The sequence below is a fragment of the Falco cherrug genome, chromosome 3 (genome assembly GCF_023634085.1).
Source record: "Falco cherrug isolate bFalChe1 chromosome 3, bFalChe1.pri, whole genome shotgun sequence".
NCBI classification, from domain to species: Eukaryota; Metazoa; Chordata; class Aves; order Falconiformes; family Falconidae; genus Falco; species Falco cherrug.
Genome location: NC_073699.1, coordinates 84,851,807 through 84,876,247, shown reverse-complemented (window position 1 = coordinate 84,876,247; position 24,441 = coordinate 84,851,807). Strand labels below are relative to the sequence as shown.

General features: G+C 37.8%; 1 protein-coding gene across 7 annotated transcripts in view; it reads left to right on the top strand.

Moving 5' to 3' along the window:
- CTNND2 (catenin delta 2) overlaps positions 1-24,441 on the top strand; it is a 680,681-nt gene that overhangs the window by 115,470 nt on the left and 540,770 nt on the right. For all 7 annotated transcript variants that reach the window (XM_055705594.1, XM_055705593.1, XM_055705599.1 and 4 more), the window contains exon 2: positions 9,449-9,582. In XM_055705594.1, coding sequence (XP_055561569.1) covers positions 9,449-9,582 — 134 coding nt within the window. The remainder of the gene's footprint in view (positions 1-9,448; positions 9,583-24,441) is intronic.

Here is a 24,441-nt window from a genome sequence, read left to right as displayed (position 1 = left end):
TGATTTACTGAACCTGAACCTCAACTTTACCTAAAATTTGAAACTAGAGGATTCTTTTTCATCCACTTAAGAGGCTTAATACCCAAATAGTATGGCTGAATAATGGAGAATGCAATGCTTGACGTCACAAAAGAGGAGAGACAAGCTCGCCTGTCTTGGTGAACAGGGAATTGGATGGGTCTATGAACAATGAACAATCCTAGCAAGAAACTAGAACCCTTGCTCTTTGGAAAGCCCCTGTGATGGGTTAGATAGAATAAGAAGACTGCTGACTTGATCCCTCATATCCCTGGTCCCTAACGGAGCTTAAGCCTTTGCAAAGGTCTTTAAAGATATCATGTCTCCTTTAATTAATCTCTTTTCCCATCTAGTAATTTCAACCTAGGAGATATGTGCTTTAGGATGTTGTGATAACTACTTGGGCAATCTTAAGACATTTCGTCTTTGAGGTATTTGGCAGGGTCTGGCAGATTTTCTTATCTTTCTGTTGATGCAATGGATTATCAACCTATTTTTAAGAATACTTACCCAGCCACAAATTGTATCAACCTGTCAGCAAAGATAGGACAGTAGAGGAAATCTATAATTTCAGTGGTTATGTGTGCAAAAGGCCCATCTTCACAGTCTTCCTACCCTGTTTCACTGTTGAACAGCTGAAGGATTCAGCTTCATTGCAGAATAGTTTTAATACGTTAGTAGATATGTATCCTGCTGTCTCAGCCTTCCATCACCTCCACAGTCTGGTATTAGTAAGGGAATACAATTGGTTCTCTTTCTGCTGAAGCTGATTCCTTGCATACGTAAATCCTCAAGCAGTGCCAATTTCTACTACTTCTGTTTTAGATTTTATTCCAAAACACTACTGTAAACATTTTGGTTGGTCTAGATTGGCTTTACAATATGTAATAATGAGAATTATTATTTGGGCTATTTTTTCCTTCCATATCTGCACCAAGTATGACTTGTGATACAGGTAATAATTTGCAAGAATGGCCAGGGCTATTGTATTCTATGTTGTCCTAACTTACACCCACTGACTTCTTAGTTTATCAGAATGACTCTGTGAACAGCATGAAAGCTGGTGGTTTTCATGATTTTAGATGCGAAACCTTTTTTTTTTTTTCTTTTTTTTCTTTTCCTTGCCACAGTTATCCAAAGCTAGTATGTAAGAGCTATTCACGACTGTAGGGTTTCAAATAACAACTGTTGTTCACATATGCAGGGAGAAACAGAAGTTTCCTAAGGCAGTCATACAGTTACTATCATGAAGAATGTTGGAGTACTTAATATATTTATTTTTTAATTAAAACCAGCTAGAAACAGGATCAGTATTACTCCTTGCTTCTGAAATCTTGATATGAGTTACTGAAATCATAAACAGTAAATTTAAGTGTAGCCATAAACATGCAGTTTTAGGTAAAAAAAATAATGTGCTCCAGTATTTTCATTTTACAGTAAATCCCCATCATTTTGAAACAATAGCAAAAAAAGTAAGAGAAACTTTAATATGAACAATACAATTCTTATTATTAAATGGTAGTCATACTGTAATCTCTATACAGCATATCTAAGGTAGAGGAAAGGAAGCATTTCTAGATACATAATTGCATATTGGATTATTTTAAGTGATTGGTTCTTATCCAAGGCTACTTAAGTGTTATTCATGGTTCTCCAGACTAGCTCAGTAATAAGCCACATTTGATTGCTGTGCAGTAAGACAGCATAACTTACACTTTTATAATGAATGCTCTCACTGATAAATGGTTCATTGTACAAGAAAGACCCACTGGGGAGTACATATTCCTTACTGCAGTATCTTTTTATTAAAGAAACATATTTGGATTTTCTGATTTCACTGATTTGATGCAGTTGCCACTGTAGTGAGTAACTTGGGTTTTACCATAGATTTCCAGCCGTTGAAGAGCTGTTTTGTTTGTTTCAGGTTTTTTAACCTGTCTACACTTTCTACCCGTGAAAAGGTGATGTAACATTAGACTATGTAAACAGCATTAACGAAGTGACTTTAAAAAGAATATCAATCTAATATTTAAAAATAGAAGTCTGCCCCTGTAAGCAATACTCCCTTTTTCTTTAAGTGTACATTATAAAATAACTTATTAAAACAATGCTGTTTAAGTTGGAAAAGGAATGAAATGCTCAGTTTACAGTTGATGCTGCTACTTTTTCAGTTCTAGTTTTTTTTCAATGCTCTACATGGATGCAGTGAATGTAGCATAGCATTTCTGATGTGGAGGAGGAGGAGGAGAGTTAAGATCCTTGAAAGGCAGGTGTAGCCGCCCCATCTGAGAAAGAGTGGCAACATGTCACTGGCGAACTATGCCACCAAAATGCTTTTACCAGGGATGTCTTCATAGCTATACCTCCTTAGTTTCCTGCTTAATAAAGTGCTTTCCCAGTATGATTAAAATCAAAGTGTGCGTGCAAAATTAAGCTTTCAAGTGAAACCATAACATCTGACATTGCCATTTTCATGTGCGTTTAGAAATGACATCATTATTTTGTTTTACCTAAGGATTTATGTATGGTGTAGAAGGCACCTCTGTGTATTTGTTGGGTATGTACCTCTGTGCCTGAGTTCAGCCTGAACAGCCATTTGCAATTTGACCTTGGAACTAGCCAAGTTGATTGTATTGCTTCAGAGAAGGCATGAAATCCTGCTATAAGGAAGGGTAGCTTATTTTTTACTTACCTTCAGAGTCAAGAACCAACCCACTGACCCTCTCTGGCCTGTTTATCTTAGGAGTAATGCTTCCAGTAGGACTCAGGTCAGATTTTAAGTTTTTGGTGAGTAGTTCCATGGCAAAAGTTATTTTTAACCTGCTTTTCCAAAAGTCAATAATTTTTAATTCTGTCAACTGATTTTATTCAAATTTCTTTAAAAAACTTAATTCACACAAAGTGATAAAGGCTAAAAAGTTTCAAAACAAAGCCAACAACAAAAAGCAAAACAAGAAGTTTTTGTTGAAATTAGTTGTACGGATTGAGATGAATGCCTGGTAGTCGATTATGGAACTATAATAGGTGGACAGCAAAGCATAAAGAAGCGTTGCTCAGATTATTTTGATGGAGAGTTAAAGTAACCAGTGTACCCATGTAAACTATTGAGTTTCTTTGGATTCAGTTCCTCACTGAGCAGCGTCTGCCCATCTGTACTCCAGACAATAAACTGGTATTCAGTTACATAGCTTGGCCTTATTTGTATAATGTTTATCATACTGGTTTTCCATAGCTATATATTGTTGAGGTTTTTTTCTGCTTCTGATTTTGTCCAATTTTTTTAAATACTTCCACCACTGTACTTAATAGTGATTTAACAGGAATCTTAATGTGATGAGGCTTTCATTGGCTCATGAGGTGGTGACCGTGGTAGTTGCAGATTATAGCTGTATAGTGTATACAACCATAGATTGTATCCATCTATTCAGGAATCCATGTTGTCACAAGACTGAAACAAATGAACAAAAAACCAACAACAAAACCTACACACACACACACAAAAACAAAAAAAAGAAAAAAAAAGGAGAAAAAAGAGAAAAAAAAAAAAAAAAGAAAAGAAAAACCCAGGCCATTTCTGTCTACCTTTCTTGTTAAAGTCAAAAGCAGCTGGTGGGGGGTGGGTGGGTTGACCTGGTCGGGCTGGCAGACCCTACCCAGCCCCTCTTCAACAGGACAGGGGAGAAGGTAAGATGCAGAAGCTCCCGGGTCTAGATGAAGACATGGAGGTCACTGACCAGTTACTGGGAAAACAGAGTCGACCTGAGGAAAATACACTTAATTTACTGCCGATTGAGTTGGACTGTGAAAAACAGAGAAAAGCTAAAATAACTTCCCCACACCTCCACTTTTTTCCCCCAGGCTCAGTGTCCTCCCTTCACTCCCAAAGCCGCTGCCTCCTCCCCCCTGGGTGATGCGAGGGATGAGAATGGGAAGCAGTGGTCAGTCCATACAGCTCCTCTCTGCCGCTCCTTCCGCCTCACACTTTTCCCAGCTCTAGCTGGGCCCTTCCCAGGGGCTGCAGGGAACCACCGGCCCCGCCGGGGTATGCCCTGGGCCCGCGGGGGCATCTGTGCGGGGGCGCCCGGAGCCCCCTGCCCCCCTCCCGCTCCCCCCTCGGGGCTGGCCGGGCTGTTTCTCACCCCGTTGCCCTCAGCCCTGGCTGCCGGGCACCGTTTTGCCCTTTCTCAGCCCGGCTTTCCCCGAGGCGCCCGCCCGTGGCTGCGGGGCTCGGCTGTGCCCTGCGCTGGGGCCGGTGGAGCCGGCTGGAACCGGCTGGAACCGGCTGTGCCCGGCGCGGGGCAGCCCTGACACTGCCTCACAGGGGCTGCCGCTGCTGCCAGTGCCTGCACCCGGTCCATGGGGAGAGGGTGGTTTTGTTTGGGTTTATAGGGTTGGTTATGTGGTTTTTTCTTTCGTTAAAGTGAAATAAAGTTTTTGGATGCTCTTAGAAAGACACGGGGGGAAAAAAAAGGTGTGTGTGTGTGCTGTCGAACTTGAGATAGAATTTTGCCAATGCTGTGGAGTATGGGAATTCATGAATGATTTATATCTGACTTCCCAGTATGTTCCCAAAAGGCTGGTAGTATTTTTCCTGTTCATCTATCTATGATCATCTAAGATTTTAATTTGATTCTCTCAGGAGCATGTGTATGCTCTGACTTGGAGAATCTCATCTGTATTTTTATGACAGTTAGGAAATATTGTTGCTGTTGTGGAAATTAAATGCAGCTGATGTACTTCTGTGCTATAGTTGCTCAGCTATGGTGTACTCTGTTAAACTGCTTAATTCTTATTTTTTTTCTTCTATTTGCTTTAGTTTTCCTTTCAGTTTGAGTGCTAAGCTCTCAGGAGTGAGGGTTAAAAAGCTATCAGCCAGCTTATTCTGTGGGGAAAAATGGGAAGAATTTGGGGTAGCTTTTCCGGAGGAGAGAAGCCAGAGCAGAAGGAAAGGTACAGTGGTCAACATCATGTGGGAGAATGTTTTTCTGAAGAAAACTGTTGGAATTAGGTTTTTGCGTCCATGCTGGGTAGTACAGGGAACACTAAGCGTACGTGTATTACATTAAACACTGAAGCAAGTTTGTTACCAGTAAGGCCAGTGGTGCCCAGAACAGAGGGAGGCGGCCAAGGGAAGCTGTGGTGAGGGGAGCTGTAAGGGACTGGTTATGTGTATTAAATATCCAGAATGACTTAGGGAAAAAAATCTGCCTTATCTAGAGATTTTGTAGTGGCCTATGGCCTTGGAGGCCTATTTCAGACATATTTTCTGTAATTCTACAGTACTGGCAGCTTTAAGTCTCATTAAAACCTGAGTCTGTCCGATTTCTTGTACTGAAGTCTGAGCTAAATTACAAGTCCATCTCTGAGCAGATGGACTAGTGCAAACACAGGCCTTTGCTGTGTTGGTGTTTGCTGTTGAAACACTGTTGCTGATTCATATATATATATATTTTATACAACTACCTTTGGTACAGTAGCTTCTCTGTAGCTTTTGAAAACGCATTCTATGCTTCCTTTCTATATGGTATTTCTCATATGAATTTGTGTAATGAAAAAGTGTTAAAATATATAATGGTAACAGCTCATCTGGGTAACATCATGCTATAGATTCAGTGATGGATGATAGCTTACTAAGTGCAATTGGCTGCAATCTTTCCCCTTTGAACAATTGTAGTAGTAAACTAATGAGATAGATCGTTATCTATCTCATTATCTATAAATAAATAAATACCTTATTTATTTATGCACAATATATATGATATTATATATTATATATACATATCTATATATAATATATAATCGATACATTATATAAAATAATGTATACATAACATATAGATGCACAAAACATTACTTTTAAAGTCAGAGACATTCCTTGTGATTTCTCTGTTTCTAGATGAAGAGGATATGCAATGTGCCTTTTTTTACCTCTCCCCCCAGCCCCCTTTTAAGATATGTATTTTTTAGAAAAACCCAAATCCTGGAAACATGTGGTGGTTGTAGAATACTAGCTACTTTTCTGTTCAGATTTTGAGCCTATTTGACAAAAGTACAGTTTATTGCAGCACTTGGTTGTGTAATCTGATGATTTTTTTTTTCATGTAAACTGATGCTTGCAAAATTCTAGATTACTAAAGCAGTTTTTGAGGTGTTCTTTGGTGGAAACAAAGTTTACAAAAACTTAGAGCCTAAAAATTAAAATTTGATAAAGTTGAATACAGTCCCCAGAGAAGTTCAGAATAACAAAAGGCAGTTGCTGCCTGTATGGCAGCGATGTAATGGTTTTGAACACACAGAAATTGGTGGTGTCTTAACAGTAGCTTAGTTTCGATCATAAAGCAGCTTCCCCATTGACCATGTGGCCTTGCTGTCCCTTTCAAATACACTTTAAATATTTTGGAGTGTTTGTGCTAGGGCAAGCATTTTGTGTAGCAGATAATTTTTTTTTCCAGCAACTCAGGCAGGCTCATTTCCCCCATCTTCCTGAAAACCTAATCGGAACAGAAAACCACCATGCTTTGGTGGGCCTCATTTGGATTTGTTCTTAGTCACAGGCCAAAACTAGTATTTGAGCCTGAGAATTTCACTTACTAAGATATGTTGTCAATTAATGTAAGCTTTAAATTACTGATTTTGGTATTCAGAAATAAATAAGATAGCCAATTAAATGAACATGCAGAGAAGGCATCTGGACCCATCCTGGTGTCCCATCTTCTCATTACATGTTAGACTTGAGGTCCTCCAACACAGGTCAGCTCTGCAGCAACCCCACTCCCAGACATGCACACTTATCAAACCCCTGCTGATTTTACCTGATACAGCAAGGTGCACTATGGAAATGAGGGTCTCCTGGATTGCAGCAAGAGGCATTCCAGGTGGCATTTGTGTCTTCCCAGTCAGGCCCAGTAACTGTGTTCTGTGGTAGGGTGCTGGGGATGGGGTGAGCAGGTAAGTCATCTTAATTTGTCAGGTGAAGAGGAAAATTTAAATGGATGTCAAATGACAGTTACTCGCAGAGCTGGGAGCAAGACCAAGTTCTTGACTCATAGTCTTGTTTAGTTTGCTGGGGTTTACCTCCTTGGACTAGTATTTATGAAACAGCTGATTCAGTAGAGTCTCCCTGCCAGGGTCAGGCAGCCCTGGAGGAGCATGAGGGTGAGCTAAGCAGGCAAAGGGGCTTTTTCCAGGAGGCTTCTTTGCAACTGCAGATAAAGCGATCCTGCAGCAGGGGAGCTACTTTCAGCCAGTGTGTCTGAAATTGCTTAGCAGGCATCTCATTCACAACTGTGGTATTTCTTCCTGTCCCAGTGCAGTTGTAGTTCCACGTGTGTCCCTGGTGAACCAGCCCGACTGGGAAGTACGGCTCTCCACCTCCCAGAGTGTCTGTAAGCATGGTAGGACCGCTTCGTGTGTCCTTACCCATATTCCTGAATCTGTGGTCTCTCTCGTTCCTGTGCACAAATTTCAGCTGGATTTCATAAGCTATGGAGTTGATAGCAGGGATTGTTGCACTTCGATGTTTTCTGCAAATATAGCTCTACAAAATTAACTGTTAGGCCGTTTGTATTTTTGCAGGTAAATTGCAATACAAAAAAAGAAATTACTTTGCTTTCTATTGTGATACTGGAGTTAATAATTTAGTAAAGAGAAAAATAATTAGATTGTTTGAAAGTAAGGTAATAGAATAAGCATGTTTATGTATGTGTGTACATGTCTTTTCTGTGGTACTTTACAAGAGAGTAGCAACTTTAATTGTATGCCACAAACTAGGTAACTTGTTAAGCTGGTTCCTTTGTTGCAGAAAATAAGAAAATACAATTCAGAAGTCCTTTTAGATTGAGGTATTGTACTCATATAGAAGTTTTGTACAGTGTACTTGTGGTAGAGGAAGACAGGTATATCATCTGAGTTTTTAAAGTTTAACTTCAAATAGTGTACGTGACTGGAGCAAGGACATTACTGGAGCAAAAGTTTTGGTATTTACTACTTTCAGTGATTTACTTACAAAAAGTGAGCCATATGAAAAGATGTAGCTTCATTAATTAAAATTATATGTAATCTCATTATTTAGTATATAAACTAATCTAGCCTGAGATGTAGGGAGATTTCTCTTATGAGAAATAATTGACTTTTTAATGAATAATCTGTATTTTTGTGGTTTTGTCTTACGTATGCCAGTGTCCTCAGTTTCAGAAAGCTTTTGGCACAGGCTACCCAGCTGGGCTGAATGGGTGTTCTTGGGCAGCACTGTGGCTTCAGAGCCAAAGCATTATAGAATGTCATCTCCCCTTCTTTTAGAGCCCTAATTTCCATGGCAGACTGGTGCAGGCATGCTTGCTGTGGGTATTGAATTTTATATTTCCTTTTACCAAGTTCCCTTTTCAACGCTTCGGGCTTCTTATTTCTGCAAGAAGAAGCTGTATTTTATAAGATCTGTGCTTTGAAAAGTAGAATAGAGCCAAGGCAGGCGTTCTGCCATTGATGTGAATGGCAAGTGCTGTGCATGTAGGATCCCTCTGATGATATCCCTCTGAATATCCCCGTTGCTCTTCAGGAGGCCTGTCCAGCTGCCAGCCTGTGGGCCAGTTCAGTTACACAGAGTAATTCTGGCCAGCACCCACCTAAATGTGTTCTTATCCTAATTCATAACTCGCCTGCACATAACTATGCAAGCTGCCTCTCCGCTCCCTTTCTTCTGGAATGTGGCACAACTTGCCTGCAGAGCTGTACCTATGGTGACGTTTAAAAAGAGATGGTACACCGTAGCTCAGCTGTCAGAAAGATAAATCTTTCCAGTCTCACCGCTGTTTTGCTCTCTAAAAAAGAATACTAGAAATGCCTTTAAGTGCTAAGAATCCTTTTTTTTTTTAACAGGTCTCTAAAAATGACTTAACTTCTGTACTGTTTTTCTCAAAAATACTCTGATAAAATGTTTTCAAAATCACCTTCTAGACTGGATGAAAGTTCAATTTAATTACCTAGGCTTACAATATAGTACATACTAAATAATCACACGTTAGAAAGTCAACACTAGATGTTTTATGTTTCTCTCATGTATCATTTGTTCATTTTCTGTTTGCAAAGCATTTCATGATTCATTACTTTCATGACATTGTAATTTCATGTTGGATGCTACCACTGGAGTAGTATACAAAAATCACAGCTGTAAATTATATGAATCCTCTCTAAATGTACTGTGGTGAATATTTTGGAGTAACTCTGGGAGATCATTTAATATTTTCTTTTATAATTAAATTAGAACTAGTTTTAGTTTTAAATAAGTGATACAGTAATTCTATATTATTGAACAGAAGCATGTTCTACAATTTTTTCCTTAACATTAGTATTTTTATTCTTACATGCATATGATGTCTGATAAGTATCAGGTTTCTAATAACAAAATCACTCTTTTGTTTTTCCAATACTGCAGAAAATATGCCTGTTCCAGACCAGCCCTCGTCTTCTGACAAGACAAGTTCCCTTAGTCCCGTGTTGAACACATCCAATGGCGATGGCTCTGAAACTGAGACAACCTCTGCCATTCTAGCTTCAGTTAAAGAACAGGTATGCAAGCGCTGCATCTGCAGGCTAGAAAACAGTAATATGATTTAGTTCTTTTTTTCAGAAAGGTTTCATAGCTGGTATCTGAATCATTTTGTTCATAGATGCATATTGCAAAGAATTGTAAATATTTCTTCATGTCAGTATACTTCTGTGTTCTGTCCTAAAATAAATTTAACATAATTTAATCAAATTGTTCATTTTATTCTCCACTTTCACTCTGTGCTGTGAATGGGGGTTTTCAGGCATCTCTCCTTGTTGTCAATTTGCACGTGAAGTTATAGCACATAGGCATGGCATATAAGAACTATAGACAAATTAATAGTTGTAGATAAGATGTTATCCTAGACTTTTTAGTTAAAAGGATTTAAAAGAAAATTAAAATTTAACATATACATTTTTTTTTTGTGTAAAACTTGATTCTTTTAGGGCAAAATTGGGTAGGGACAGAGACTATAAGCCTTGGATGATTAAAACCAAAGGTATTAGAAATTTTTGAAAGAAAGATCTTTAGTGTGATACTCTGCTCAATTCTAACAAGTCAGGTTTGGACATCTTAATGTAAATTTTTGTGGACCAAGTATCTAAATTTTTGCTTAGTGCCTGTTTGTACAACAGGAGATGGTTAATATTGCAGTTCATGCAAACAACTGGTTTTCATTGTTACGCTGTTTGGCTCACCAGCAGCAGCAGGTATTCCAAAGAGAGACGTCAAAAAATAGCTGCTTTTAGTCTGCTTTCTCCTTGCTGAATGTGTCTAAATTATTTCTCCAATTATAGTGATCTTTCCATGCCTAAGACATTCAGTGCTTTTTTATTAAAATTATACATTAATTTATCTTATGATATCTAACACCATTGGAGTAATAGCTGTTGAATCATTGGGCTTTTATAAAAATTATGACCTTGCTCTTCATTTTTTCTTCTTGAAATGTACCAGTTCTCTATTTTGGTGTTGAAGGTTTGTCCTATTTTCTGGTTCTTAAGAGGAGTGCAAGAAAGAAAAGTTGTAACATGGAGTTTTGTCTTAAGATTTATGGCATGTTGTTGTATTTGATTTAGCCATGGTTTAGGTGTTTGTTTCTCTTCCAGGACAGTCTTATTACTTGGGCATGTACCAGTGTTTTAGCCTGTGTTACTGTACTATTGTGAAGAAAAATACCTGCCTTAGCTTTTGACTTCTGATGTTGAAAAAGTGTGCAGGGAAATTACAGAGGTAGAAGATACGCTGCTCTGCCTGTTAGAATCTGAAACACGATACTGAATAGTGTTCTCTGTTGTTGGGTTTTGTAATGATATTACTAATTCATATCTGGTTATGTAGTTTGCAACTGAACCTCCCACCCCTGTAAATCAGTGAATTGAGTACTAGAGGGGATCAGTGCTGAATGCACTAGATGAAAAGGATCTTAAGTGGTAAAGTATTAGCAAAGTCATTTCTGATTCCTGTGAACTACAGCGAAAAGGAACCTGTAACAAAGGAGTTCTGCATTCCCTTATTACCAAGAACAGCCTAGCCAGATAACGTAAGGTACTGCTGACTAGAGAAGATAATCTCTTTAAATATTGTGGTTTAAGGTACCAAAATTTCACAGGTGTCCTGTTAAGTAAACTTCTTTCTTGATAGGTGATCTCTAGTCAGCTTGAAGCTTGTCTTGAAGCTGGAAAACTGTACTAAGATAAAAAATGAGACTGTTTTGTTTTGGTTTTTTTTTAATCTGAATGCGTTCCTCAGACTGTATGGTGACTTCAGTAAATTTGGCTTAATGGCACACATTTATGTTCAGCCGCAGTCACTACTGGGAAAACCATGTAACTCCAATATTCTTTTACTTATTTTCTAGTAAAGATTTGAAAGAAAGAAAAAACACACACACACACACACACAAAACCCCAAAAAACCCACCAAAAAAACCCCAAAACCAAAAAAAAAAACCCCACAAAAAACCTCCAAACCTACTTTTGGGATTTTTCTGTTCCCCACAGTATTTTGTATTTTGACAGAATTCCATTATTTAATGTTCTGTTGGAAGAATTCTAGGTATTGCCACCATCCTGTGCTTCAGGCAGATGAAATGCACTACACTGATTCTGCATTAGGGGAGTAAATGAAGTAAATTTCTAACTGTTCAGATGGGTAGTCCTCTGCTTTTTTAGAAGAAAGTACTAATTACTTTACTGCCTGGTATGTGATGTTGCTTTATGTGCCCTTTGACTGTAGACCAAAATATACTTAGAGTTTCGGAAATACGAACACAGACAATTATTCAAAAGTACTACTAACTAAGGAAAAGATTATTGAGTTCATAATTAAGGTATGTTTTGATGAATTAAATATGTTACATTTTCTTCACCTGTGCTGATGCTTAACTTTAAATAAAGTTCCCTTTTTTAATTCTCTTGGAACACTTGTGGCAACTTCATGTTTTACTTCTCATGAAATAACTGGAATAGTGTCCTTGAGTGACTGCAACAGATTAAGTGGTGGAATTTATGATATTGATGTCTGTGATAGGTGTTTGCAGTCTTTGAAGAAGGCAGGATACATGAAAGACACAGAGAAGTTAGAGATGTTATATTTATTTGCTCTACTTAATTTTCCTATGTGAAACATTTTTTTCAGAAAATCTGAAGGTTTGTTGTGCTTAGTTTGAAAAACACATATCCCTATGCTGTGCCATTTTGAGGAACAGATTTATTGGGTTGAGAAAATTTATTGGGTCGAAAAAATTGTGCTTGATATGTCAAATGTAAAGTGACATTCATGCTGGTAATAACTGGATCAGATGATTTAGCCATGTGCTTTTCAAGGTGAGGACTTCTGTCAAAATAGGAAGTCTGTATTTTGTTGTTGAGGAGATAGGCTGATTTTAGGAAACTCAAATCCTAAACTCCTTGCTTTAATTTATAAGCCATTTAATTTGTGTTTTACCTATGGACAAGTGTGCTGAATCACTTTTGGGTTTCAGACTTCTAAGATGCAATTGAGAAGATCTGATGGTTAAAGAATATGAAACCATATTTTTTCCCTTGCTGCAAACTTTCTTAAGGTCAGCAGGCAGTGCTGAAGGGAATGTCAGAATTGTACAGTGTATGTCTAATAGATCGTGAGATGCCAGGCAGTGAGCTTTGGCTTAGGTATGTTCAAGCTGTCCTCATGAAGAGGAAGAATGGTTAATAGCTTTCACTTTCACAGAAATTGTTGGGGGGGGTGTGTGTGTGCTGTTTGTTTTTAGACAATCAGAATCAAGTTCTTCAAAGAGAAACTATCAAGCAATGTTAAACTATCAGACAAATAGTTTCAGTTGTCTGTGCTGAACAAAACGTGATAAAATGTCTGTATGAAGAGGATCTTTTCTTCCTTACGATATACTGGCAAACACATGCTTCATAGGTTTTGGAAAACCTAATGCCATTTCTGGTTTTGATTTGTTATATGCTTTTGTATGTGTAAATACGGGAAAAAATCTTCAACAAAGTGAGAGATCAGGACTATGATTTGTGAGAACATATGTGATAGATACAACTATTTCCTCTGCAAAAAGCACGGTATGTTTCTCAGTGGGGATTTCCACACGTGCAAGACACTTCTGACCCCACTTGGTGTTAAAAAATTCCTGGGAAAAGAGCTATTACTAATGACGTTTTGAAGGTAGAAATAGCTCCTGGAGGACCTTTTGAGTAAATAAGTATTAAAGCTGATGCTTTTCGTGGAAGTCTGCAGATAGATGTGGTTCATACATACTCATATGTGTACTTCAGTTCCTGGCATACAGAAACTTCTCCCTTGGAAGCTGAGAAGGAATGTGACAGTGACCTAGCAGAAGCTTGTTGTGTCAGATTTGTTTAATAAAAACACTTGGAGAATGTAAGATAAAATAATTTCCTAAGAGTGAGTTCCATCTTGAAGCACCGACAATTATATTCAACTCAGAAAAAATAGATATTTGTTTTAGTTTCTTTGTGACTCTAGTTCCCTTTGCCATCTTAGTAGTAGCCTGTTTTTCAAAAGCCTTTCAGTAGCCTTTTACAATATCCTTTCCCTTTCAGAAAACATATGCAAAGACCAAGTTGCATAATGTTTAATATTTCTTTTGAATCCTTTTTAAATCTACTTATTTCAAATAAAGATACTTGTTTCCAGATGCCTGTCTTCATTTACCCCCTCTCTCCAGAAGAAAAAGCTTAGGCTCTAAGACTTATGGAATATTTCTCACGCTGTTTAAATAAGTGACTAATTAATAGGTTCTTTAACTCATAGTTCTGATTGCAGAGAAAACAGAAGTCTTTGGCTTTGAGATAGTTGCTGATAACAATTTTTGGTTTTGTTTTTTTTTTTTGTTTCTTTGTTTTGTTTTCTGGGGTTTTTTTGGTGGTTTTTTTTTTGCTAAAACAAGAATAGAAGTGTCATCTTCAGAGTTAAAAACATCCCAGCTTTTTAAGACTTGTTACTTTTAAATATTCACCAATTTTCCCATTAGAAAGCTACTAGTTTGTCAAGAAATTATGGTTAAAATTAGACTTAAAAACACATACAGGGTAATAATGACTCAGCATTGTATTGTACATCAGTATTAAATAAGGAAAATATACATGACTTAAGTGAACTTGTATGTTAGGTGTTGGTACTCTTTGGAAACTGTTACATGTATCATGCACATCTTATATATGTATATGTAAGTAAAACTGCAGATAGAAATGGCTGTAGAAGTTGAAAGATTTAATTTCTTTTCTTGGCTGTGCTAGATTACTTTTCCCATGTCTTTATCTCATGATTGAAGTTTTAGAACAAAGTCACTATCTATATGGGTGTTTCAATTCCGACTATTTTTTAAGGCCAGAAGAAACTTGTGGAATCATCTAGTCTGACTAGCAGGTTGTCACATTTCATACAGTTATCCAGGTATTAGACCCCAAGTCTGACCACGGAATGACTTTTGCAGCTGTGTTTCCTAATATAATGCATCCCATATTGTAATATGTGATATTCACCAAAGTAAAATCTCATTCTTGCCTTACAGGAACCAGTAATTAGTAACCCTAAGTATTCTGTAGCTTTTCTAAATAGGTTCAGTTATGATACATTCATGTTTTGCTTCCCTTCAAACATCAGGCTCTATCTTTGCCTGTAAAAGCTTTACCAGCTGTATTTCAGAACCATGCTAATTATATTAAATCAATATCTCTTTCTTTCATCATCTCTCTAAGTACCATGTCAATATATTCACTTCCTTAGTTACAGGACTCCCTTGTTTCCACTTAAGTTTTTAAAGTATTCCCGGGAGATATTCCTCTTCCTTTTTGCCATCTTTTATTTTCATTAATATATTGATTTTAGATAAGAACTAGACTTACCTGTATGATACGTATTGAGTAGTACAGTCTGTACAGTGGATGCCATACTTAAAAGTTGCTGGATGGACCAACATACTATTGAAATACGAAGCTTTGTGAGTACAGGTAGTGCTTCCCAGGTACGTCCTCCAGTTGATGGGGGTTGTTTTTGAGATGTATGCTTCTACTACTGCAAATGGGGAGTTCTGTGGAGAAGTTTTGAAGAGCGTCATGGCAGAGGTTGGTGGAGAAGGAAATCATGTAGTGTAATTACTATGCATTCTGCTCTATAGCATCCTTGATATAGTTGGGACTGGTTTCACCCAGCACTGTGCAGCAGTCGTGAATGTATTCATGTTGTGCTCCTCAGTAAATGGCAGCTGACAAGAATGAAGACCTGGAAAAGTGATTCATATTCAGAACCCTGTATCCTGTAAGCCATGTGAAATATGCATAACCATAGTTGATGCAGTATGGAGAAACTAAAAATTACTTCACTGATAAGAGAATGTGGTGGTAATCCAAACTATGTAGTTATGGGATTGTTTGAAGTGAGCTGCGAGTGGAAAGGTTTATGTGACCATTTAGTCTGATAAAAGAGTATTGAGTGAAAATATCCTCCCAGCAAAAACATCTTTGCAGAGAGGGAAGAAAATAACAATTATCAGATTAAAATTAGAGTTAAATATGATGCTATTTTGACTTAAAATAATGTTGAAAAATTAGTTGTTCAAAGCCAAGAATTTCAGAGAAGCTGAGTAGAATGTCACTTAGTGACAGCCCAATCTGATGCTAATTTAAGGCCATCACAAAGAAAGGCAAAATATCCTTTCTTATCATGCAGCCAATATATGAACACACTTTTGCTGATCCACAAGCACTTTTGCCTTCTTGGATTTTTTGCCAGTAGTGGAAGAATTTGAAACTTGGAATAAAGGTACCCTAAGAAGGTAGTAATACTGATCTCAAGTTCAATTGAATTTAAATTTTAGTAGATTAAAATTATAGCATTTTAACATTTTACAATTGTAACATTTTAACATTGTTGATTTCTTTTTCTCTGGTCTTGTTCACTAGGGCTTTTTAAAATGTAAAATATTTTTACACCTCAACCCACATCTTTTAACCAGCATAGTGGAATAGATTCTTGATCTCCCCTTAAAGTCACTTGAGATGGAGATCTAAGTTAACTTAAAAGAGTTTGAAGTGCCTGGTCAAGATGTGCTTTTTCCTGTACCGAGACAGCTCCCCTCTGTTGTACTGACAAATGTGGACTTAGGCAGCCACATGGGGAATGCTGCTGGGATGCTGAGTTGAAAATAACCATCCAAAAAGGGAAGGTGGCAGCTTTGTGTTATGGAAGGTTGAGTGTGTTGTTTTGGGTTTTGGTGGATCCATTTGCCAGTTAGTTTTCAAGGACTGGGCTTTTCAGCACTGCTGCTGTAAAAATACAGTTCATGCCATGGGTTTAGGCAACTTTTTTGTGGCATTTGGAATGATTCAGAGGTCAACATAACATCCCTTTTTAAATGCACAGGGGAGCAGAGATTTTGGGTGTGTCTCCCCCAGCTCTGCCCTACTTGTCTAAAAGGAAGTCACAAATCATGTTTCTGTACACTTTATGAGATTTAGCAATCTTACGTTTTCAGTATTTTTCTATTTCTATGTTTGAATTAAGCAATATCCATCAATAGTAATTTTTATTTGCATAGAAAATATATGAGGCGGTGAGGCCCATGGCTTTCAAAACCATCATACTTCTGCAGAGAAAAGAAAGTGCTGTTAGAAGACTAAACTGTGAACTCTTCAGTTAGTAATTGTTTTTATTTCTTCTGTCTTCTCTGGAAATGAAGGAATAACAGTAAGAGCAATCTCCAGATTCCACAGTGACCCTTCTCCTTTAACTTGTCTTGACAGTACTTCCCATGCAGCTTGCTCTTAAAAGTTGAGTTTTGAAAGGGATTTTTGCAGGATATTTAATTTTTGTCCTTGTTTTAGCCATTTTTGTTCCTTTTATGTCAGTTTGAAAAACTGAATGCTTCTATTATGTTTTCCTATCTGTTTCTGTGTGTTTTCTCACATGATGGCATTTTCTGCTACTGATGCATTTGCTACTGAACGGAACTGTATCTTTCTGTGAGTAAGTCAATTCTTTTCTATTTCTAGAAAAAGCTACTTAATGGGTAGTTGAACGCTCTGCATGTTATGCTTTAATAAAATCTGTTACAATTCTGTTTACCCCAAATAAGAAAAATAGAACCCAGCAAATGCTAAGCTAAGTTTAAACTTAATTAAGGTACATTACTACCCAAATAAGCTTGACTTTGGCTGTGAGTTATGTAATTATGATAACACTAAACCAGTTTAGAATTACACAATAAATTGATTTTAGCAATGTGTAGCATGAACTTCTCCTTTTTTCCTCCTTTGTGGTGAAAATGAAGTATTTATCTGTGAAATTTCTGGTGACACAAACTTATTCTATAGTTGCCTCTAATGAGAAACTTGGGATTTTTTTTTATTTAAGGGGTAGATATGGTGAGATGATAGCAGCCTAAATTTTGAAATTGTTTCTAGAATGTTACCTTTTTCTGCTCTTGAGACCCTGTCATAATGCAATACTCTTTGACCGTGTTCTTCTAGATATTGCACATGTGAAGGACTTAATATACAGTACGAAGTTTAATTAATTTGACGTTGCTTGCAGTTACAAGGGATTTTGATTTAGCTCAGTAACACAACAATGCACTCAAATCACAATTTAATTAGAAATTACAGTTAGTGGAGTATACCAATTGCAGTATATGATTGACAATATAAATGTGAATCTCATTATCTAGAATATGCCCACCATCATGACACTGAGCATCCCCCGGTCACCAGAAAGGAGTGTGTTTGTTGAAGTAAGCTGAAGCCCACAGCTCTCTTAAGAGCTCTTCTGTTTGTTGTTTGATTTTTTATATTGGGCTTAACCACATACACACTCCCCATGCTGATCTGGCTGAGTTGTTCATAGCTGTGGGGTCTCCAGTGATGGCCCATCTCTTCTTGCTTCACACATGTACTGCCCTGCTTTTGTACTGCTCTGCCTTTACTTCTGAAGGCCACTGCTCTCATGACAAGCCTGTAGCTCATCCTGTTAGTGGCAGTAAATACCTCACTCTACACAGAATGACTGCTTGATACTTCTATCTATATAAACTGTGGTCATAAGAAATTAGCCATAGGCACCTACTCAATTACAAAATTGCTGCTACAGCTTAACCAAGTAAAACAAAACTGCATGTAGATCAAAAAGTTCAGACAGAGAAAGCCTGGCGGGGCTTAGTCCTGAGGTCTTGCAGACTTGGTACAAAGCTGAGCCATTACTGGGTTCATTAAGTGCTTCATATAATTAATATGAAGCTATCCAGCAACCTCCACGATGGGGAACACGTTCCTTCCTCCATCACTTTCTGAGTCCAATAGAGTAACCTGTCCAGTGTGCCTGGAGGTGGAGGTTAGCAACTGCTGTGGAGTGAGGCTCCTCTCCCAGGAGGTGTACCCCAGCTCAGCCCACTTGCCTGGAGTCTGCTGTTGCATTGCGGCTTCTTCAGTCAGTAATGTACGTGGAATCACAGCAGGCAAAGCCACTCGCTGAGGGAATGACTGGGCACTGCAGAAAAGCATAAACCAATAAGCTAAATACCTATTACAGTTACATGAGTGAAAAATACTCTTGATTAGACTTACAGGATCACAATTATAAGCAGATCCAATACGTATAGAAGTTACGTTATTTTAACCAGTAGCACCCCTAAAACTAGTTGGGTTTTTTTGCTCTGGGTCTGCATTCCTTTCATTCAGGGACAGATAGTTAGGCAAACGGTTGAAATACTTTGCTGATATAGTCAGTTTCTCTAAAACAAAGGCACCCTTGGGTTTTCTTTGGCATTGAGAAGAGTTTGGCTTCCTTTTCAACAGTTGTGATCAATCATGTCATTATTCTCCCCTGAGCCTTCAGGTCATGTAGCCTCTTTCTTTTCAGAGCATTTCTTCATTGTGGGTGTGTAAGTGCATGTGTTGGGGGGCAGGGTGAGTTGGGGGTATCTTTAATCAGCCCTTTGTCCCTTTATTTTACATCATGTGGTATGAAATCTTGTTTTCTCATGTGCAGAAATTTACCTTTTTGGGTGATGATAACTTGTAACACCAGCTTTTGTAAGTGAAAAACCCTCACTGGTTTTCTACTTGACAGCATACAAAGTAATATTTCTGTTTCTATTAGTATTCACTCAATTTCTTCAGTCTGGATCGTCATATAGCAAATAGCTGCTTGTAGTCTGTCTCCTTAGTTGTTTCAAAATGTGAGCTGTACTCAAATTCCATCTCTGTTCCCTCAGTTGCCACTTTTTTTTTTTCCTTGAGTTCTCATAAAGCATTATTCTTTATATTTTTCAGACAGTCCCATCTCTTAGGCACAACTAGTGCCTGTCTGTGTTGAGCTTTCCTTCCTTGGGTATCTAGCACCCTCCAATATAATGATCTGATTAATCTGGAATGACGTTTTGCTGGTTAGTGTGATCCTCTGTCACTCTAACCTGTAATTCATGTTGCAGTGTTATCCCATGGTCATGATTATCCATCTATCCCAACAGTAACACAGTGCAATTATATGCTTGACTGTGTAATTAAAGTTTAAATCAAGACTTTTGTATAGCATTACTAGCCTCTTCATCTAGGAAGTCTTTTCATTTATGTTCACATTGCTAAGCATTTTTCAGCAATATTTTCAGTGAAAAAAAAAATAAAGCCGAATGGAAAAAAAAATTACTTTATCTGTTCACTTCTATGTGTTTCACGGTCTTCTGAGTCTGAATGTAAATATGTATATTTAAGAATTGTACTGTATGCTGCCTTGAAACTGGTAAATGTTTGGGTTTTGGTTTTTTTTTTTTTTCCCCCTGTCTTCAGCATGGCAACACATCATGGTAAAATACTGTTTATATTTTTAGTGCTATTTACTGAAGTACATCTGTGCTTCAGTCTTACAACTGGTATCCCTGAAAAAACTATTTTCTTTTTTCCAAAGCAGTTGAGGATTCCAGCCCCCACTCCCTTTCATTCTGTCTTTCTTGTATGTAGTTACACCCCTCCTTGTCTGCTGCATTGTCTATCTAGGTCATTATTTGAAGCTTTTGTTGACAGAGCACTTGAGAGTAAGTGCATCTGATACTATAAATAGGCTTGATTCTTTATAGTAAGTCAGCAGATTCACTTGAAAATTCTCAGTTTTGTACTAGGTTCAATGAAATGGAAGATTTACTGCATACTTCTGTCAATCGGTAGCATAATAATTTTTCATGAATTGTTATCTTCAGAACTTTGACATTCCAGAATGGAATAATTCCGAATTAACATAGGATTATTAATTTTGTCTGGAGAGGAAAATGGACCCTTTAAACTACCTTTTTTTTTTTTTTTAATTTTTTTAAACTTCTATTTTTATTTCAAAAAGCAGTGCTTTTGCATGAATACCTGTTCCAACACAGTTTATGCTGTTCTGTTTGTTCAGGTCACGGAAAATAGATGATATTGTTCCTCTTACTATATGTTTTCAGGTACCTGTGCTGTGAAAATAGATGATTCTTTGGATTAGGGTTTTGTTTGCTAGTTTACCACAAATTGTGGCAGGGACCAACCAAACAGTATGCATTCTTGCCACAGTGACAGGCAGCCTTCTGGTACAGCTCCAAGATGCTGTACTGGCTAAAGGTTTTCAGGCATGGAAAAACCTATGGTAGGCTGTGTTTCCTGTACAGCTACAAAAAGGGAGTTAGGTGCAGTTCCGGTGGCAACGTGTACATTGGCACCTTTCTGAAACCTTTGATCACTATGTATGCTGCTGCACCTGTAAAATAACCAACATTTTGTGCCTGCTTTCACAGTTTCTAGTCGGCTTTAAAACCTTATTTAAATGGTGAATAAATTATTGAGATTAAATTAACAGTGTAGTGTCATCCTGTGCCCTTCCTGTCTGCACAACAAATGTATTACAAAACCAGGTATAACACTAGGTAAGCGCCTCTGTTGCTGAAAGTAGGACTGGATGTACCAGCGAGATGCATATTGGGACTGAAAAGCATTGTAAAAAGTGCACGTAACAGTGACTTCTCACTGCGGTCTATAAAGATTTGTAAGCATCCCACAGCTCGAATGCAGCAGCAGCATCTCCTTTAGAGGTTTTTCATGCTGAGCCTGGATGATGGACTGTAGAAAATGGACAGTTGTCCATAATAAATTTGATAGCCACTCAAACTGAGGTTTGTCACAATGCCTGTTTGCTGAGACTGAATCAGCGTTGCTACTGGTGCTGTACTTTTACATGCCACATTTGCTGTCAGACACAGAAATATAAATTCATTGATAGCATATGCCACAGTAATGCCTGCCTAAATGCAGAAGAACTAAGGTAATGACTCAAGTAAATATACTTATTTCTTTAGTAATAGGTGAATATTTAAAGGCTGGTATGGCCACTAAATGCTTTTCATTTAATTTTAGGAAGTGAACTACAGTTTATTCCACAAAGGTGTAAAAATACATATACAAATAAAAGAGTTTCCTGCAGCAGTGGTATGTGGACAATACGCAGCTGTATTCCCTAATTTGACACGATAAATAGTCCAGTACTTAAAACCTTGCTAGATTGTTTCTGTGTAAGAGAGAGCAAGCACTGCTGCTGTCAGGTAGTTTTACTGCACTTTGGTTGCAAAGACCATGTCTAGTTGTGTTTTCTTTATGCATTGGAAAGAAAAGGATTGAAAGAAATCTGTCTGGTTGTGATCAGATTAGTCTGAACGGAAAACAGTGTGTTCCCTCCCCTTTTCATCTTTGATGAGACTCGTGAATCTTACTCTTCTCAGTTTTCCCCACCACATGCAGTGTAGCTTTGGATTTTCTTGTGTTGACAACTGTATCTACTCCCTCTCAGTTTATCTGTCATGCAGAGAGCTACTTAATGGTTTCTTACTGTAATTTTGAATGGTATATAGCGTCCCTTGATGATTTTTTCTTGACTTTTATTTAACAAGGTAGGCTGTTAGTCTGTACTTACAATGCAAGATTTACATGCATAATTGATGTCTTTTATAAGGCCAACTATTAAAGGGGAAAATTATGCAAGTTTTCTGTGGGTCTAACTTATGCATCTGAATGTTTGACCTGTTAATTTTTTCAGTGTTAGTTGTTTTAATAGCATATACTCCTTGTCATTGCAGGCCTTCCCTGGTGTGAAGATGTCGTATGATAGATAATAGGTGTTAATGTTTTTCTGGTTAATTTGGTAGACTATTTTTTAAAAAAACAAACACCCAGTTGTTGTTTCATGAACCTTGCGCTGCTGATATACATGGGCATTATTGCTGTACCTGCACTTTTTGCATAGTTCATGCCTGTATGAATGCAGTCAATGGCTCCTTTTAGTATAGCAGTGCACATTTATGCATACAGAGAAATAAAGTCTTTTAATGAAAGCATATAAATTTGAAGCTCTTCTGTTCAGTATTTTAGATATTTGTGAAGATTTCTATTTTGTCAAACAATGTTTTTTCAGTTGTTTTTTTTTGATCCCTAATCTGCATTAATAATCAGCACTACTTGAAAAGACAGAAACAGGCATAGAGGTTCTTCCTTTTATCAGTGGTTGTGGTAAGTGACAGATGAGTGAACTGACTAAAGGAAAGTGTGAATCTTCAGGTTAACATTGAAAAGGATTGTATTAACATTGACAAAGATGCACAAGTTACTTAATGCTGATTTTAATTTGAGTATTTTTGACGGTCTTCCTAGTTGAGTGTGTTTATTGTTAGCATTTGTTTTCTCAGTGCGTTCTTGAAAGAGTAATCAAATTATGGAGTCAATGTGTCCTTTGAAGTTGTGGTCTAATACTGCCTTTTTCCCCTGGAGTTCAAGATTAATTGGTTTAGATAATACAATACCGTGCAAATTTTAAAATGTTTCTATTCATTACTGAAAAGCATAGTACAAAAAAGCTTACTTCAATTCCGTTCACTTTAATAAGTGAATTGAAAAGATCAGCAGCATCTCTATTCTTTATTATGGCATATTAGTTATTTTATAGTAGGGAAAACCTCATGTTTCTGTTTCTTTTTCTGCAAAGCTTCCTGAGACTTTTCAGAAATTTGTCATCTGCATTCCCTGCTGGATCAAAGTTTCAACATGCAGTGCCATAATATAATTTGATTTCTAACCTTATGTATGTTCTGATCTAGAAGTTGAATGTAATTGTGCTGCAGTGCTTTATACGGTAACTTTAATTTCTCTTTCATTATATTTGGAAAAGACAAATTGAAATCAGGAAGGCCAAAGCGTATTTGAGCTGAACTCAGGGACATAAAGTAACATGAAAGGATTCTTCAAGTAATACCGTAAGGGAACTCAGGGACATGTGGGTCCATGGATGAATGCTGGATGCAATCTAATGGTGGACAAGACAGGAAAGGAAGAAATTTCCCATGGTTTTTTAGCTGTTGCAAGACAAGGAACAGTAACATGGAGGAGCCACAGGTTAAGGGCTGCTTAAGGGAAGTGGATGTATTCTGTGTCTTGGGGTTCTTTGCCAAGACTGAAGAGAGCTCGTTCAGGTGATAGGATTGCAAGGCAGCTGTTGTCCAAGAAAAACATAGTAATTGAGGAAAGTCCTGAGAACTCGAAGGGAGCTAACCTTATACTAGTCTTTATGAAAGAAAAGGAGAATGGTCCAGGAATCTACAGGCTGTGTCAAGTTAAGGTCACTCCCCAGAATAATAATGGAACATATTGTCTCGGCACTTGCTTCTAGACATGTGAAGGGCAAGAAGGTAAACAGGAAGGGTCAACGCAGATTTCTGAAGGGCAGTTAGCGTTTTGCTAATCTGATTGCCTTCTAGGATGAGATATGGTATAACTAACTTTATTAAGACTGTTGATGCCATGTCCCACACTGTTGTTGATGGTAAGCAGAGAAACATGGGCTGGGTATTGAGTGAACTGAAAATTGGCTGGACTACAGTGCTGAAAGCGTAGTAATCAACAGCTTGACCGGTTACCAGACAGTAAGAAATGGAATACTTAAAGGGTTGATTCTGGTATTCATGGTATCAATTCTGCAATGACTTGGATGACAGAATTGAACAGAATGCACCCTCAGCAAATCTGTGAATGTTACTCATTTAGGGTGGTGCTTGGAAAGCCAAAGAGAGCTTCAGTCTTAAAGCATCTTGAGACCTTGAACAAATGAGGACTGAGCCAACAGGAAACTCATATATTTAAGAAAGAGCAGACTGAAATTCTGCATCTGAAGTGGAATAACACCATGCATCAGTCCAGGCTGGGAAGCACCTGGCTGAGTCAAAGTCCTGCTGATATTAAGAATGTCAAGCTGAATATGAGCCATTGGTGTGCTTTCAGGGCAGACAAAACTGACGTGTTCTGGGCTACATTAGAAGGAACAAGGAGCATGACTAGCAGACTGAAGGAAGCTGTTAG